At 48.6% G+C, this 17,657-nt stretch overlaps 1 protein-coding gene across 7 annotated transcripts in view; it reads right to left on the bottom strand.

The window, feature by feature from the left end:
* GTF2I (general transcription factor IIi) overlaps window positions 1–17,657 on the bottom strand; it is a 1,662,009-nt gene that overhangs the window by 1,425,939 nt on the left and 218,413 nt on the right. For all 7 annotated transcript variants that reach the window (XM_085649796.1, XM_085649797.1, XM_085649793.1 and 4 more), the window contains exon 6: window positions 16,496–16,524. In XM_085649796.1, coding sequence (XP_085505922.1) covers window positions 16,496–16,524 — 29 coding nt within the window. The remainder of the gene's footprint in view (window positions 1–16,495; window positions 16,525–17,657) is intronic.

Here is a 17,657-nt window from a genome sequence, read left to right as displayed (position 1 = left end):
TTGCTTTATGTGGGATGGTGTTAGCTGGGACTTTTGGTGGTTCATCGTGAAGCCTAGTTGGTGAAGTAGTTGGATTGTAGTGGCGGTGTGGTGTACACATTGGTTGTAGGATGCGGCTTTTATTAGCCAGTCGTCCAAATATGGGAAGACGTGAATGTGCTGTCTTCTAAGATGTGCCTCCACTACCGCTAGGCACTTGGTGAATACCCTTGGTGCTGTTGTGACCCCGAAAGGGAGCACCTTGAACTGGTAGTGTTGCCCGTCCACTACAAATCTGAGGTACTTTCTGTGGGCATGGTGTACCGGAATGTGAAAGTATGCGTCTTTCAAGTCCCGTGTGGTGAGAAAGTCGTTCTGGGAGAGGAGCGGAAGTACCTGCTGAAGTGTTACCATGTGAAAATGGTCCGAATGTATGTATGTGTTTAGAGGCCGGAGATCTAAGATAGGTCGTAGAGTCTTGTCTCTTTTTGGTATCAGAAAATATAGGGAGTAGACCCCTACATTTTGCTGATCGGGGGGGGGCCTGTTCTATTGCCTCTTTTTGTAGGAGGGAGATTACCTCCTGTTTTAGTAACGTGGAATGTTCTTGTGACATTGGGCATTGCCTGGGTGGAATGTTGGGGGGGTAGATGTGAGTTCTAGGCAGTACCCTGAACGAATAATTTGGGTCACCCATCTGTCTGATGGACTCCCAGACGTGAAGGAAATTTTGTAGTCTGCCCCCGACCGGAGTGGGATGGTCTGGAGGGAGCAGGGGAAAGTCATTGGGTAGGCGGTGTGGCAGAGCGGGCGGTATTTGTTTTGCCTCTGCCTTTATTGTTATTGCCTCTATAGCCGCCTCTTTGATAACCCCTTGTGAAGGTGGATTGAGCAGGGGATTTGTAGGACGTGGACGCGCTATCTGACGAGTAGCCTCTGCCCGTGCCCCGAAAGGAAGAGCGGCGAAAGGAGCGCCTAGGAGGGTGTGACTGTAGGGCTCCCATAGATTTCGCCATATCTGTGTCTTTCTTCATCTTCGAGGGCCTCATCTACCTTTGGACCGAATAAATGTTCTTGATCAAATGGATGGTTTAATATGGAGGCTTGTACCTCAGGTTTAAAGCCTGAAACTCTCAGCCAAGCGTGGTGACGGAGGAGGACACTAGTGTTAATGGCCCTGGACGCTGTGTCTGCTGCGTCTAAGGCACAGCGTATAGAGGTGTTAGTTATGGTCTTACCCTCTTGAATTAATTCATTGGCCCGATTTTGTATTTTTCTGGGAGATGGTGCATGATGGTTTCTAGTTCATCATAATGCGCTCGGTCGTATCTGGCCAATAGCGCTTGAGTGTTGGCTATACGCCATATATTGGCTGCCTGTGACGCAGTGCGTTTTCCTGACGCGTCCAGGAGCTTTGACTCTTTGTCAGGCGGTGGTGCTTCGCCTGACGCCTGGAAATTTGATCTCTTCCTTGCAGTGGATACTGAATATGCTACTTACCAGTATGCATCTGTTCTTGGCATGTAGGGCTGCTGACATTCATATCTGTGCATAGATCGCCGCCTAGTGTTGGGTCCGGATGTTTGCACGTTGTTGTCCTGGAAGAGTCTTCGAAGTATCCTGAGATAGGTGACTCCTCCCCTGGACCACAGTGCGCATGGGCATCCTCTCCATCCTCAGATTGTTTTTCGCCATTGTGGCAGTGATGGAGTAGATACAGAAAGTGATGACCATGCTATACAGTAATTCTGAAAGCTGCAGCTGCTACAGGCGCCGGGGAGGAGGGTGGGCGATATGAATGTCAGCAGCCCTACATGCCAAGAACAGATGCATACTGGTAAGTAGCATATTCAGTTCGAGGCATGTGGGCTGCTGAATTCATATCTGTGCATAGAATACATAGCAGTACCTCCTATTAGCGGTGGCTACCAGTGCCAGCTGCAGCGGTCTGAAAAAGAGTTTTGAGAACAGCCTGTCCTACAGCTGCCTGCTGTTTTGAGTGTACATCTACACAATAGTGTTTGGTAAATGTATGTATAGTGGACCATGTGGCTGCTCTACATATATCATGTAAAGGAATGTTTCCCAGGAAAGCCATGGAGGCCCCTAACTTACGTGTTGAGTGGGCCCGTGGGGGAATCGTTAATGTGCGTTTAGCCTTTCGATAGCAAATTTGAATACATTTAACGATCCATCTGGCTATACCTGCTTTGGAGATGGCGTTGCCTTTGTGTTGTGGAGAAAAGGCAACGAAAAGTTGTTTTGTCTTCCTAAAGTTTTTGGTTCTGTCTATATAGTACATGAGGGCTCTTTTGACGTCTAGTGTATGGAGCATTCTTTCAGCGACATTTTGTGGATTCTGAAAGAAAACAGGCAGTTCAATCGTTTGATTCATGTGGAACTGCGATATTACTTTAGGCATGAATTTGGGGTTGGTACGTAGTACGACCCGGTTTGCGTGAACCTGTATGAATGGCTCTTGAATGGTCAGTGCCTGGAGTTCACTAACTCTTCTCAACGAAGTGATTGCTACTAGGAAAGCTACTTTCCAGGTGAGGAATTGAATCTCACACGAGTGGAGAGGTTCGAAGGGTGGACCCATCAGTCGGGTGAGGACCAAGTTGAGGTTCCACACTGGTGCTGGTGGGTGTCTTGGGGGAATTACTCGTTTAAGTCCCTCCAAGAAGGCTTTGATGGCAGGCACTCTGAATAAAGAGAGGTGCTGCCTGTTTTGGAGATAGGCTGCTATTGCGGTTAAAATGGATACGTATTGAGGTGTATGCCAGATTGCATCGGTATAGGTGTAAGAGGTAACAGATTATGTTTTGAATGGATGCGTCTGCGGGTTAATGTCATTGTTATTGCAATAAATGACAAACCTCTTCCATTTGGCCGCATAGCAAGCTCTGGTAGTGGGTCTCCTAGCTTCCTTAATGATCTCCATACAGTCAGGTGGCAGGTTTAGGTAGCCAAACTCTAGGACTTCAGGAGCCAGATCGCCAGGTTCAACTGTTGCGGATCTGGGTGCTGAATTTCTCCATGGTTCTGCGTCAAATGCGCGGGTTTGATCTGCAGCCTTTGATGCGGCACCACGAAAAGTTCCAGAAAGGTGGTGTACCATGGCTGGCGTGCCCATGTTGGAGCAACCAGGATGAGTGTCAGTGAGTGTTGTCGCAGTTTGCGTGCCACCAGTGGTATCAACGGCGCTGGGGGAAAAGCGTACGCAAATCTGCCGGACCAGTTCATCCATATCGCATTGCCCTGCGACTGTGGATGTGGGAACCTGGCGGCAAAGCTTTGGCATTTTGCGTTTTTGCTTGTGGCGAATAGGTCAATCTCTGGATGACCCCACTGTTGGAAGTACGGTTGGAGTACTGACGGGTGTATCTCCCACTCGTGCATCTGGTGGCTGTGTCTGCTGAGCAGATCCGCCATCTGGTTGTCCTTGCCTGGGAGGTGTTCCGCCATGAGGAATATGTTCCTCTAAATGGCCCACTTCCACATGCTCTGAGCCAGATGAGACAACTGTGGAGAGTGCGTTCCTCCCTGCTTCTGTATGTAGTACATGGCAGTCATGTTGTCCGTCCGGATCAACACGACTTTGTTGCACAAGTGTACTTTGAATGCCTTCATGGCTAGGAAGATTGCCATCAGTTCCAGAACGTTGATGTGCATCTTCTTTTGTTGTATTGTCCATAGTCCCTGCACTGTGTAATTGAGTACATGAGCTCCCCATCCCTGAAGAGACGCGTCCGCTGTCAGTATTATTTGTGGAACAGGCTCATGGAACGGTCAGCCCTTGCAAAGGTTTTGTGGATTCCACCAATGCAGAGAGTTGTACGCCCGACCGCTCACCAACACTAGGTCTTTTAATTGCCCGTGAGCCTGATTCCATTGACGTGCCAAGCACTCCTGAAGCGGGCGCATATGTAGTCTCGCGTGTGGGACTATGAAAATGCAGGAGGCCATCATGCCTATCAACTGCATGAACACTCGCGCAGGAAGGGAGTGTTGGGGTTTGAACTTGGAAATCAGCATTTGCATGCTGTTGATCCTCACTAAATTTGGCTGAGCTGTGGCTGCCAGAGTGTCTATGGTCGCACCTAGGTACTGTTGTACGTGTGCGGGTTGGAGATGTGATTTTGGGTAATTTAGTGAGAATCCCAGACTGTGAAGAAGGTGAATGGTGCGGGACATGTGGCTGGCACATTGCTGGGCTGACTTTGCCTGAACAAGCCAGTCGTCCAGGTAAGGGTAGACGTGAATATGTTGCCTCCGTAGATGTGCAGCCACAGTAGCTAGGCACTTTGTGAAAACTCTGGGTGCTGTTGTCACTCCGAAGGGAAGGACTTTGAATTGGTAGTGCTGCCCCTGAATGGTGAACCGGAGATATTTTCTGTGTGACGGGTGTATGGGTATGTGGAAATACGCATCTTTGAGGTCTAGCGTGGCTAGGAAGTCTCCCTGTCTGAGGAGCGGGAGAACCTGCTGTAGGGTGAGCATGTGAAAATGCTCTGAGAGAATGTAATGGTTGAGGGGTCTCAGGTCTAGGATAGGTCTGAGTGACCCGTCCTTTTTTGGTATTAAGAAGTACAGAGAGTACACCCCTGTTCCCTGTTGGTGGACGGGCACGACCTCTATTGCGCCTTTTTGCAGCATACTTAGCACTTCCTGCTGTAATAACGCTAAGTGCTCTGAGGACATAGGACGGTGCTTTGGCGGTATGGTGGGTGGAGTGGAGGTTAATTCGAGACAGTAACCGTGTTGGATAACATCTTTGACCCACCTGTCCGTGGTGATGGTATTCTACGTGGACAGGAACCGCTGGAGCCTTCCCCCGACAGGTGTTATGTGGTCGGGGGGAAGGGAGAGGGCGTCACTGTTTGTTCTTGGGGGAGGACCTGGTAGTGCCGTAACCACGTCCTCTGCCTTTGGTGCTGGAGCCACGATATCCACCTCGGGTGTTTTTATCGTAGGAACTCTGTGTGCCCCCTTTATTGTAGGTTTGCTGTGCCCCCTGTCCTCTACCTGCACCTCTATTTCCGGGGCGACGAAAGGAGCCACTACGAAATGTCTGCATTTGCAGAGCCCCCATTGACTTCGCAGTGTCCGTGTCTTTTTTTTATCTTTTCTAAGGTGGTGTCAACCTCCGGTCCGAATAAGTAGTCGGGGTTGACCAGCTGATTGAGGATGTTATTTTGGACCTCAGGTTTGAATCCGGAGATTCGTAACCAGGCGTGTCGTCGGAGCATGACGCTGGTGTTTATTGCCCTTGCAGCAGTGTCTGCGGCATCCAGTGCACACTTGATGGATGCGTTTGTGAGAAGTTGCCCCTCCCTGATGAGGAGCTCCGCTGCCTCTTTGTACTCGTCTGGTAGGTGTTGGAGTAGGGTCTCTAACGTGTCATAGTGTGAGCGGTCGTAGCGAGCTAGGAGCGCCTGTGTATTGGCAATGCGCCATATGTTTGCTGCCTGGGCTGCAATCCTTTTGCCGGAGGTCTCTAGGACCTTGGACTCTTTGTCCGGGGGAGGAGCATCACCAGTTGACTGAGAGTGTGCCAGTTTGCGAGCATTGGCAATTACGATGGAGTCCAGAGGCAACTGGCTTCTAATGTACGTGGGGTCCCCAGGTGCGGGTTTGTACTTCTTCTCGATCCTGGGGTTTATTACCCGTGCCCTGGTGGTTTCTTTGAAAATGTCCTTTGCTGGCTTGAGGACACCTTTCAACATGGGCAGAGTATTTACAGTCCTCCCGGAGGATGCGAAAGTGTCCACCAAGAAATCTTCCTCGATAGTGTCTGAGTGGAGTTGCACTCCATGATTGGCTGCAGCACGTTCGATGAGGGCGTTGAATGCAGCAGTGTCCTCTGTGGGGGACGTTTTTGCGCCATAAAGTTGCGTGTCCTGTGTATCCAGAGCGGCACCTGGGTCTACAGGGTCATCCCAGACTTGATCAGGGTCTTGCTGGCCCTCAGGGTCCATGTCCCCGGGGTAGGTGGTGTCGTCACCCATGTAGTCCTCCACTGCATCCGTGTCGGAGTGCGTCGGAGAGAATGACTGTGGATCTGTGTAAGAGGTGTGGATGTGTTCGTAGAGAACTGGTTCCGATTCCGCCGGCATTTTTTGCTTTAGCGGGATCCTATAAGAGTCCAAAGCCTGCCCGGAAGTGATCTTCCGCTTTCGGAGCATGAGCCTGCCGGTGTCGGCGTCGATGAAGTGGGACGGTGATGTCCCAGTAGGAGAGTGTTCGGTAGATGGGGACCTTGTCTGGGTAACACGTGTTCTGATCTCGAACATTTTTGGCGCCGTGGGTGGCGGCAAACCAAAGGTGATGTTGGCCGGTGCCGAAGGTGCCTTCTGTGCCTTTTTCGGTTCGGAGCCCGACGAGGTCTGGAGGGCTGCCTTTTCCCTGATGCGTTGCAAGGACGCTGCCACTTGTCGCACCTGGAACGCCGACGGTTCTTTGGCGCCGAGTGGTTCCGTAGAGGCAGGTATGGACTTCTTCGAAGTCACCGGGTCATCGAGCCGAGGAGAGGTAGCAGCTGTCGACGGAGTCGATGAGTGGACCGTAGTCGCTGCTTTCGAGGTGGATAGCGATGCAGTGGCCATTTTCACCTTGGTGGCTGGTGCAGATTGTTTCGGTGCCGTGGGCCGAGGCGCTTTGGCGGTACCGACGGCTTTTCATTTTGGGTCGGCGCCGACATCGGCTGCAGCGAGTTCGGTACCGAAGTCCCTTTTGGTGCGGTCGGAGCCGACGGGTTTGGCTGGCGTCGAAGGTGTGGTGGTCCTCGAGCCGACCAGTGTCAGTTTCACTTTCGGTTTCTGTTGAACCGGTGCGACGATTGGTTTCGGTTTCGTGGAAGGGAAACCAGTCTTTTTAGGTAATAATGGCTCTCGCTGTATGTCAGTGGCCGGGCCAGAGGGCGGGGCCGAAGAACAGCGGGATTGGTCTTGGGTAAGGCCCGAAGGCGATCCCTCGACCGGAGCCGTCGACTGACACACTGGGATATCCTCCATTTGGACGGGTAGGCCCTGCTCCTCACCAGAGCTACCTTCTTCGGCCCCTAAGGCCTCATCGTAGTCTCCTACCTCATCGTCGGCTTCTTCCCTGTGAAAAAGCTCTTCATCTACGTCTTCCGATCTGGAACCGTGTTCGGAAGCGGGGCTGGAGGGTATATTTTCCACGCTTTCGACATCTTCGTCCTCGGTGCAGAAGATGTTGGTGAGGGCCGGTGCCGCTTGCTGCGCTTCCAGTCGCGCGGCTCGTCGATTCCGGAGAGTCTTCTTGGATCGGAATCGGGCACAGGCCATGCATTTCGATTCGTCATGATCCGGTGAGAGGCATTTGTTACACACCGGGTGGACGTCGATATGTGGGTATTTGGCGTGGCAAACAGGACACCGCTTGAATGGGGTCCTCGATTCCATCGTCGAAGTTCGGTCGATGGTCGGATTTAATGGATCCGAAAAGTTGTTAAAGTCGCTAAACTAGCCTTTAAACTGTCGATACCGATCGGGAACAGTACCGACGAAAACTAAAGGCCTTTTGGCCTGAAAACTAAATTTTCCTAACTTGAGTCAAGATAAGCACATCCGAACCCAATGGCGGAAAAAAACAATCTGAGGATGGAGAGGATGCCCATGTGCACTGTGGTCCAGGGGAGGAGTCACCTATCTCAGGATACTTCGAAGACTCTTCCAGGACAACAACGTGCAAACATCTGGACCCAACACTAGGCGGCGATCTATGCACAGATATGAATTCAGCAGCCCACATGCCTCGAACCACTAGGGAATCCAGTGGCGCTGGTCCCTTGATGTAGGCAGGATCTGTGGGGGCAGCTTTATACTTCTTCTCTATGCTTGGGTTGAGGACCCTAGCCCTGACTGGGTCTTTAAAAACCTCTGGCGCATGTTTTATTACCCCTTTGAGCATAGGTAGTATAGAAGTAGACCTATGTGCAGTATCAAAGGTGTCTAGGAGGAAATCTTCCTCTATTGGGTCAGTGTGTAGCTCTACCCCGTAGTAATGTGCCGCCCTCTGAAGTAGGTGGTGAAAACAATGAGTCTTCTGGTGGAGATGGCCTGGATGGATAAAGGTAATCTTGTGGGACATCTGGAATGTCTGGATTATTATAATCATCCCATGGGTCTGGGGATCCTGTAGGGGTGGGGTCTTGTGGCACATCTGCTGGGTCGTAGTATGGGTCCCCCTGATCATCATAGTCTGGAGACGGGGCCGGAGAGCGATGAGGCAGGGGTGGAGAAGGCGGAGGGGGCGGAGGTGGAGGAGGTGGAGAAGGCACTCTGAAAGGGGAGGTAGCACAGTCTTTCCTCTTTGGAGGTGGAGGTGGATCTGGTTTGTCCAAATGTCTTTTTAGAAGACAGTGCCAAATGTCCAGTTTTTGGATCCTTGGTAAGTGTCTTTTGCAAAGGATCTGGTGTAAATAGTTCTTGCGACACTGGCTGTTCGGTCGGCGCCGCAGTTTTCGGGGCCGATGGCTTTTTAGGCATGTCTGTGCCGTGCTTTTTTGGAACCTCCGATTTTTTGGTCGGTGCCGAGACAGGCTTCGGCGCGGGAGTGTCGGTGCCGAGGGCCTTATGATGTTTGGTGGCACAGAGAGGCTGGGTTTCGACACCGAGGGCTTTGGTGCGGAGCTCGGTGTCGAGGTAGAGGCCGATATTTTCTTCGGTGCCGAAGTGTGTTTCTCCGCACCGCTGGCAGGCTGGCTCGAGCCCGAGCCGCCGGAAGGCTTATTAGGCTTCTTCACCGGGCCCGAAGGTGGGGTGTTGGAAGCAGTGTCTTTGGTCTTGCCTAGGCCCGAAGGCGTGACCGAAGCCTTTTTGGGTGTCGGCGCGGGTGTGGGAGGGGGTATTTTACTCACGACCCTCTGCGCCGGGGTGATGTCCTCCACATCCGAGTCGTCGGCTTCGGAAGCACTGACTAGGTCCTCTTCGGTGTGCTGCTGTCCCGGAGCTTCGACGTCGTCCCCGAAGATGTCGACTGGAACGGAAGTCGAGGAGTGCGCCATTTTTCGTCTGTCCCTTGGATCTCGAATAGTCTTTTTGGATCTAAAAGACTTGCCGGCGGGACAGTCTTGAGCCTCGTGTTCAGGGGAGAGGCAGAGGTTGCACACCTCATGAAGATCGGCGTGGGGAAATTTGGACCCACATCGAGGGCACTTTTGAATTGAGTTCTTTCCATCAGCCGGGACCGGAGCCTGGATAGGCCTGAAGGCCGCCGTCGATGACTGGAATCGAAGGTGTGTGGAAGAAGGTGACTGAGGAGATCAGGATCTGAACAATACCGCGGAGAGCGAGGATTCCGCTTCGATCGTCGAACTGGAATGTTCGGAACCGGAGCGCGAAGTATCACATCCGAGCCCGATGGCGGAAAAAAACAATCTGAGGATGGAGCCGAAGCCCATGCGCAATACGAACCAAGGGAGGAGTCACCGACCTCGTGACTTCCAAAGACTTTCCAAGAGGAAAAACAAACTGCAAACATCCGGGCCCAACACCAGATGGTGATCTATGCAAAAGCGTGTAATCTGCAGCTCATATGCCTCGAACATATAGTGTGCAGTGCGAGGAGGATGGGAGTGGCATAAGGAATCTGGGGCTAGATCCTGCCTCTATCAGATACATCATTACTTGAGGTAAGTAACTTGTTCATCTGATAGAGACATCTAGCTGCATATTTCTTAATTAGAATCAGATACAGAAACCATGCCATCCCAGGGGGAAGTTCTGCAAACTGGGACTACAAAGAATGTACAAGTAATATGAACCCGGTCAGAAAACAAAAGACCGCGAGAAAAGGTCAACTGAGGATAATATGACACTCAATCAAAAGTCTGACACATAGTAACTTAATCAACACAAGCCGTGAAAAGGAACCGGATGTCGAAGAATTGTACTTCTAAAACCATGGCTAATAGAATTCTTCCTGACCTGTCTCAGCAAGTCAACAGAAATATAACAGGGGGAAAAAAACGAGTTTCGACCTCAACAGCATATGACCCAGGTATATCAGGTGAACACAACTGAAAAAACCACAGGTAGACAAGATAACACCCGCAGTGCAAAGGGAAATTATCAATGGCAAGAAGAAATATCAGTAATGGATATAAAAAGGCCATGGCGATCATAGGGCAAATCTAGGACACTGAGTAAGACATGTGAAACACAGAACCTCTGAAAAGCTGCGGAACAATCTCCTAATATCGCGGAGTAATTACGATAGTGAAGAGAAACAATTGCAATAACTATCCGCAAGAAGTGGCCATAAATATAATAAAGATATAGACAATCCCTTGAAACATACAAATATCTGGTAATATCTAGCTATACATGTTTATCCCCTTGGAAAAAAGGGAAGAGAATGTACTCCACCTCAAGGGAAGATATACAAATAATATGGAAGAAAGACCGGAATAATGGCACAACGCACAGATATGACAACATAGCAAATGGAGTAGTACAGTGCATGGAGATCAACCCTATAACCGCCACTAAGGGGAGAGAAGAGTGCATGGTAACCACCAAAAAAGGATGTAACATAATAGGGAAAAAGGGGTGCAACAGAAGGAAACCCCTATAGCACAATGCACTGCCAGACCTCAAGTGCAGTCTAACTTAATCACAAATGTAAAGAATAGAAGCAACCAGATGAGGTAGAATAACGTCTCCAATCTTCAAAAAGGAATAGATGAATTCGGATAAATGAATCCATAAGGAAGAAAGTAGCAGGTATGTAATACAAGATAGCCAAAAGAGATACCCAACCATGCCACATATAGGCAAATCGAGACCATAACAAAAAAATATCAAGACCCCAACTATCTGCAATCAAGGTAGGAAAAGGGACCATTCCCCGAGAGCCTGACTAAGAAAGGAGAAGAGGAGGAAGCAATCAGCGGTAGAACCAGGAGGCTAGCACTTCTAACGCAGATGAACAATGGACCATCATAACCCAAAAACATTCCTAATAGAGGAATTAACACTCTCGAAAGGCAACAGCAAACCTAGCAGAGCGTCGCACCACTCTAAGGCGAAAGCACACAAAAAGCAGTCACCTGACAGGATAATGGTGAGTAAACCAGCACAGTCACATAGAAAGCCCAATAGAGGAACTAATGCTCCTTAAAAGGGAGCCGAAAGAGTAACTCATTGCGTGGTATCACTCCAAAGGCAAAAGCCCAGGCGTGTGGCAACCAAGATAATGGAACCAAAAACATAACTAAAGAGTATTCGGTTCTATAATTTGGAACCCCCAGAAGCAGGAGGGGCCCGAGAGGCAGCAAGTTACATGCCATCTACCAGAGGCAAACATGCTGCCGACAGGCGGTACCACTAAACAATGGAGGAGAGACAGTATAAATGTGCAAGAGGAACTGCATCATAGAAGACGATGCGTGTGATCAAACAAATTAAAGAATGGGCCACTACACATAACATACTAGGCTGAGTACAAATATGCGCGGAATGCGTTAAGGAAGACGCAAAATACATAGGAGTAGAGGGCCTCCTTAGGCCATATGGGTAGAAAGAGATCAGTATCCACCAACGGTACAATGACAATCATATGGGAAGAGTGTGGTTAAGGAGTACAGAAACATCACTTCAGGAAAGCCCATCGGGGCTAAATACATGAAGATATAAGCAATGGACAGATCTCCGTAAGATATAATTGTAGGAAGGTGGATATCTGACTATGGTTACCCCCAACTTTTTGCCAAGTGTCTAGCTGTTTTTTCGACTTAGTTGGCCTGAGATCCTGCCATTCAGGGTCTCAGGCTGTCTACTCTCTCTTTAAAATGGACTCCATGTACCCTAGGTACATAACCAATTGGTAAGGATCACCTTATTGGACCCTGTACAGTGTACCCTAGGTACCCAGGGCATAGGTGTACCCTAGGCCTACGAGGGGCTGCAGCATGTATTATGCCACCCCTGGCCTGGCCTTCCATTTTGACACAACTGGCTGGTCACTCAGCTGGGGCAAGGTCGTGTAATCACCCCTTGCTTAGGTGTAGTATTCCTATACCTAACTTACATATAGACACATGTGTACCTATCAGCCACTCCTATGGCAGGCCTTAACAATCCTGGAGGCAGAGTGCTTGGTAACATGTGAGATGGTGCTCTAGCATGAGCTGAGCCTGTCTGCAGCTTTCGGAACCATGTCCTTATAGCTGTTCTATGATATAGCCTACCATATACTCTTAAAGGGCCTTATAATCTTAAACGGTTATGGTAACTATGGTTTGGCTTTATCGAAACATGTCGTGTAAGGTGTCTAACACTGTGGAATAATACCCCCATACCATTTCTGGACAGGAGGATATTATTCCCCCCTTCTAGAGGGAAAGACATGTTAAAATCATACTTTACTGTTAGCCTCTGACCAAAGCCTCAGCATCACAAAATGGATGCTGCTGCCACGACACAAGTCTGACCTCCTGCTGCTGGGATTGATCCCAGCCAGGGAGGCCTGGACAATAGGTTTCCTGCTTGGGGAGGTGCTAGCACCTCCCCAGACAACCTTTAGTGTATTGGGGCACGGTGGGCTGAAAGGAATGAGACATGCCTGGGGCACACAAGGTGTTCCTTGCATAGTCCAGTTCAAACCGGCGCTGGGGCACTCTAGCCCCAGCTCTGGCGCGAAACTGGACAAAGGGAAGTGGGTGTAACCACCCCCTCCCAGGTCCCACCCATAAGGCGTGACCTAGCAGGTATCCCAGCCCCCCAGATTAGTATAAGAGTGGGAGTTGGGCCTCAAGACTTTAGATTATCCTGAACCTGCAACTTGAACAGAAACTCTGGACCTTCGACGAAAGAAGAAGACTGAAGAATCTCCCTTGTGGCCAAGGAGTGGCTACCCTGTGCAAACAGGCACCATCAAGAGACTACCCTTTGCTTTGCTCAAGTTCTACGAGGGACCGACTGCAGAGCCCGACCAGAGCCTTGACTTCCAGACTTCTCCGACCCTGATCCACATCCACAGCCGAGCTGAGATCCGTGGAGGCGACGAGAGACGTGGGACCGGCTACCTGGGAAAAGTGGCTAGTATCTTCAAGCGCAGCTTCTGAGGCACCCTCGAAGTTGTGCACCGGGGATTGAGAAGCCCCAACCCCAAGCACCATCTGCACCGAAGACCAGCCCCCCCACACTCCACGAGTCCTGCGTGGGGCCCTTCTGCATTTTCCTGCTTGCCGCGTCTGTCCGGTTGCTTGCCCGCTGGCTAGTGGCCTTTGTGACGACGCATCCTGAAATCTTCACCGCTGGTTTGGCTCCTCCAGACTGGCTCCTGCTTCTTTGAAAACGAGAAGCACCCCAGACCTTCCTGGCCTGCACCAGAAGCAAGTCCTCCATTCTTCGTGGGTTCCGCTTGCCAAGGCTTGGTGAGTCCTAGTCCAACTTCGACGCCGCCGACAGCAAGAGCCTTCGTGGGACAGCTCGCCTCCTGGTCCTGGTCGTCCTCGACGTTCCCTGGTCCTCGTGGCTGCAGCGACAAGGTTCACCTTCAATCTTCACGACATCGCCTGGTTCCTTCCTGGTTCCATGTGGTCACTGGCTAGTGACCTTGACTCTGTCCCTTCTGCTTGCAGGTCTCCTCTCTTCTTGATACCAGCCTTGGGATCCACCGGACACTCTTCACTGACTGCCTGTCAGCATCTTTCTTCAGGCATCCATAGGAGTCGACGACGAAACCAGACGCAACTTCACCCCTATGCACCCGCAGCCTGTGGGCTAGGTAATTTGGGTACTCCGGTGCTCATCGGGATCGTGACTATCCTAGTGTCTAGTTTTCCAGTCCCGACTGCCTAGCTACTCCGGAAGTGTCCTAAATCTATCTATTCCTAAACTGTACTATTGCTAGTGACTTTCACGCATTACGCGTGAGTGTTTCCACTCTGCACCTGAATCCCGTGGGCCTCCCACTTCCTAATCTTTGGTAGTATAGTGTAGCCCCAGCGATTCCCTAGGCCTAGGCCTATCCTATTTCCGTGACAGTGGTCCTTATACCACTTACTTAGTATATGGTTTGCGTGGCCCCTAGGGCCTAACTGTATTACTTACCTGTGTGACTTAATGTATGCATAAATAAGACTGTGTTGTACTTACCTCTAATCTCATAAAGAGTGCTGAGGGTTTGACTAGAATAAATACACTTTATTTTATATATATATATCTGTTGTGGTGTCCTTTCATTTGGTATTCAAGGGATTATATATGGTATCACAGCTGGCTTCACATGCCATTCAGAGTTTAGCCTAAGACTGCTCTTGTCCATGCTACCACTAGGATAGCTGGTCTATAAGGTTGACTTTACAACCAATCACCATAAGGGTATTTGGACTGATATAAATTGTACACTAGAACTAGTGACATCATACATCAGGCCAACTTCTCACAATAATTACAAACAATATCCATACCTACATGTAATACACATCTGAAGAAGCAGAGTAAACAACATGCATCACGCCTACGCAAGGCGAAGAACCAGTCTTCATATGGAGAGATACAGGGAATAGGCAAGCATATACAAAAGGTATATGAATATAAACAGAAATGCTTGACGAAAGCGTACTAGAAATACCCCACCTAGGGCATAGTACAACTAAAGCCGTAAGAAAACCCTTATGAATAAAGCAGCTAAACCCGCTGCACTTAGGAGGTGATTCTGCACATAGTACAAGGACAATTCTGCACCTAGCAGAGAAAGAAAATACAGCACTAATCGTGCGCCCACCACTTGGAACTCCCAAGTGGGATAGAGAGGGACTTCCTAAAGGGAGTGCAGGGTAACAAACAAAGCCATTGTGTTACCTCGAAAAGTTGTTGGTGATACCAAACCAATACAGTCTGAACTCAGATTTGTATCATACCACTCTGAGGACGAACATAAAATATAACTATTACCCTATGAGGTCCATTTATCAGGTCGGTTAGCCTTGAACTGATACAAACCTGAATCAGGCTGCTTTTCAAAGATATGAATACTATCAAAAGGCATATTTTGAAGAGCGTCTTTGACAGGCTCAAAGAATCCAGACTGATGCAGCCATGCGTGCTTGCGCAGCGCTACGGCCTGAGCCATACCTCTACCGACGTAATCGGTGGTGTCCATACTACACTTAATAATAAACTTGGGAGCTTCTGACCACTCTGTACTACTTGGGGGAGATGCTGTTTAGCTTCCTCCGACACAGAGGACAAGAGCTGTGCGAGAGTCCCATGGAGCAGGAGACATTCTGCCTAAAATGCAGGCAGTATTTAAAGATCGTAAGGCTGCAGTGGCAGAAGAGACCCCAACCACAATTATCTAATCATCTGGCATCCTTGCCAGGAGGAACCACCGGAAGGACAGAACTGTATCAACAACCCCCAGAAGTGGGATGGTTAAAGAGGTGGGGGGGGGGGGAAAGGGGGGCGGGAGGGAGGAATTAACTGGTACAGGGCGATGCCACAGCAACATACGAATTCATGAAATCTCTTATTCAATGTTCCATTTTAATCATATTTTTATCCATGATATATGCCACAAGTTGATCACATTTGTTCACCATTTATATTCGAGACTTTGTAAATCCCATTTGTTTTAAATGCTGAGGAAATGCCTATTCAGGCCTTTTTCAAAAGCACGTGAGAGTACGCAGCTTCAGGCAGCCTCATTCATGATTACTCAAAGTATTTCAGGCTAAAAACAGCCCTTCTTCAGGGATAGCTGCAAAAGTAAAACAAACAACGATGTAACAAATCTTACACCGCTATCTCTTCAACATGCTAGTAATCCACGGGATTAATGCAATCCATCTTCTATTATCAAGCGTATATTGGAATACTACTGTTACTTTATCTCCCTCTGTGCACAACCATATTACCTTAATTAACTAAAATTAGAAAAACTCACGTCAACATTAATGTGCTCCGCAACATTCCTAAACATTTCTTTCAACTAAAATGATACGACAAAATCATATGTGCTATGGCTGTCAAACATTTAATAGCCATACTTAGCGCAAATACCATTTATTTATGGAGAAACAGTTTAGCAGCATCATGACTTAACAGCCCTTTAGGTGTTAAGCAAGTTTTTGCACTGCTGAAAATATTACAACCTACCTCATTAATGTACAGCAATAAAAGTCTTTACTTGATACTGTGATTAACCTAATTTAAATTTTTAGTGATACAAATATTTAACCATTGTCCGATATCAAATAGTTACCTCTTCAAGAAAAAAAATGAGAAACTGAACTGTGCTGGGTTTTCTACTATTTAGAAAGTCTAGCTGACTGAATGAATTTGTAGGACCAAAAACTAGAAAATATACCTTTAAATTCAAAAAACCGATTCCCATCAATTTACTCTAGTAAGCAATCTAATCTACTATATTTCCATTAGGATACTGGTGTATGTTTTCCAAAAGGAATTTTGGGTTAATCTAATTTCTTAAGACACAGCACATGCCATTTTAAACTTGTTAATTATCATTGGCTGCTTACCTTGCTTCACTGCTGCATCTAGGAATGGCCTAAACAAAAGAAACAGATTTGAATTATTTACAGAAATCTCCTTTGGTGGATACTTGCTTTAAGAAACTTTAACAGAATACCAAGAGAATAATCAAGTGATTTCACTCTAATAAATGCAGTCATAGAGATGGCCTGGAAAGGCCAACTTCATTGGCGTAGTCAATCTCAGGCCAGGTCTGTGTTTCACTATGACGTCGATATCCTGTAGGGGAATTCACCACCTCAAACGTTTTGGGCCTACCCCAAGTTATGCCGTTGACAGTCCTGCCACTTTGTCAATTTCAGCCTCTTTCATCTGCAGAACCCAAGTGCTGTAGAATTAAATTCAGCCTACACACAGAGGCGAGGATTGCCACCAAGTGAAAATGACCATCATGACCAACAAAGTGATGTGGATTGTCCGGCCTCCTAGTTCCTGTTTCTGTTCCTACATGAGAGGCAAGCAACCAACACGAGCCATTGTCGTGTAGTTCCTATAAAGCTATATAGGTTCTGCGCGTTTAGACAACGTAAACTATGGGATTGGTACCAAAACTGATTCCAGATACCCCACAGGATGAGTTTGTAGTCCTGCTAGCTCACAGTGCCTCTATGCGCTCCTCTTACCAAGGAGTGAATAGGCTGGCAACTATCGAACACGACAACCCGGATCCCTCAAAATCGTGCAAACAGTACAGTACTTTTCGCTCAGCCTCTCGTGCTCACTACGTCTCAGATAAACACACAGAATAAACGGTGGAGACGTTTTAAATAAGGATTTATTGAACCAGCGCCATTTTAGCATAAAATAGGTGTGCTGAAACTATAAGACAAGCAGGTATAAATGATTATAAGCACCAACAGAGTAAAAGGATGGTAGATTCCTACCATAGTGCTAAAACAATGAATTCTGGTAGGTATAAAAATACATGACAATAATAAGGCGTACTCCTAAGATGCAACCCTACCTAGATGTACCTACGTGTACCCAGCATGTACTTAGGAGTAGGGACAAGAATCCCGCTAGGATAAAGCCAACCCCATTGCATGAAAGTGAGAGACTGTGCTCTCGAGATGGACACCCCGTGTGGGCTGTTAGACAACTGCGAGCTGGAGTGTCTGCGCGCAGGAGACTCAGCATCTCGCGTCAATG

This window comes from Triturus cristatus, chromosome 3_2, assembly GCF_964204655.1.
Source record: "Triturus cristatus chromosome 3_2, aTriCri1.1, whole genome shotgun sequence".
Classification (NCBI taxonomy): domain Eukaryota; kingdom Metazoa; phylum Chordata; class Amphibia; order Caudata; family Salamandridae; genus Triturus; species Triturus cristatus.
Note: the sequence above shows the minus strand (reverse complement) of the source record. Positions and strands in the feature narration are given on the sequence as shown.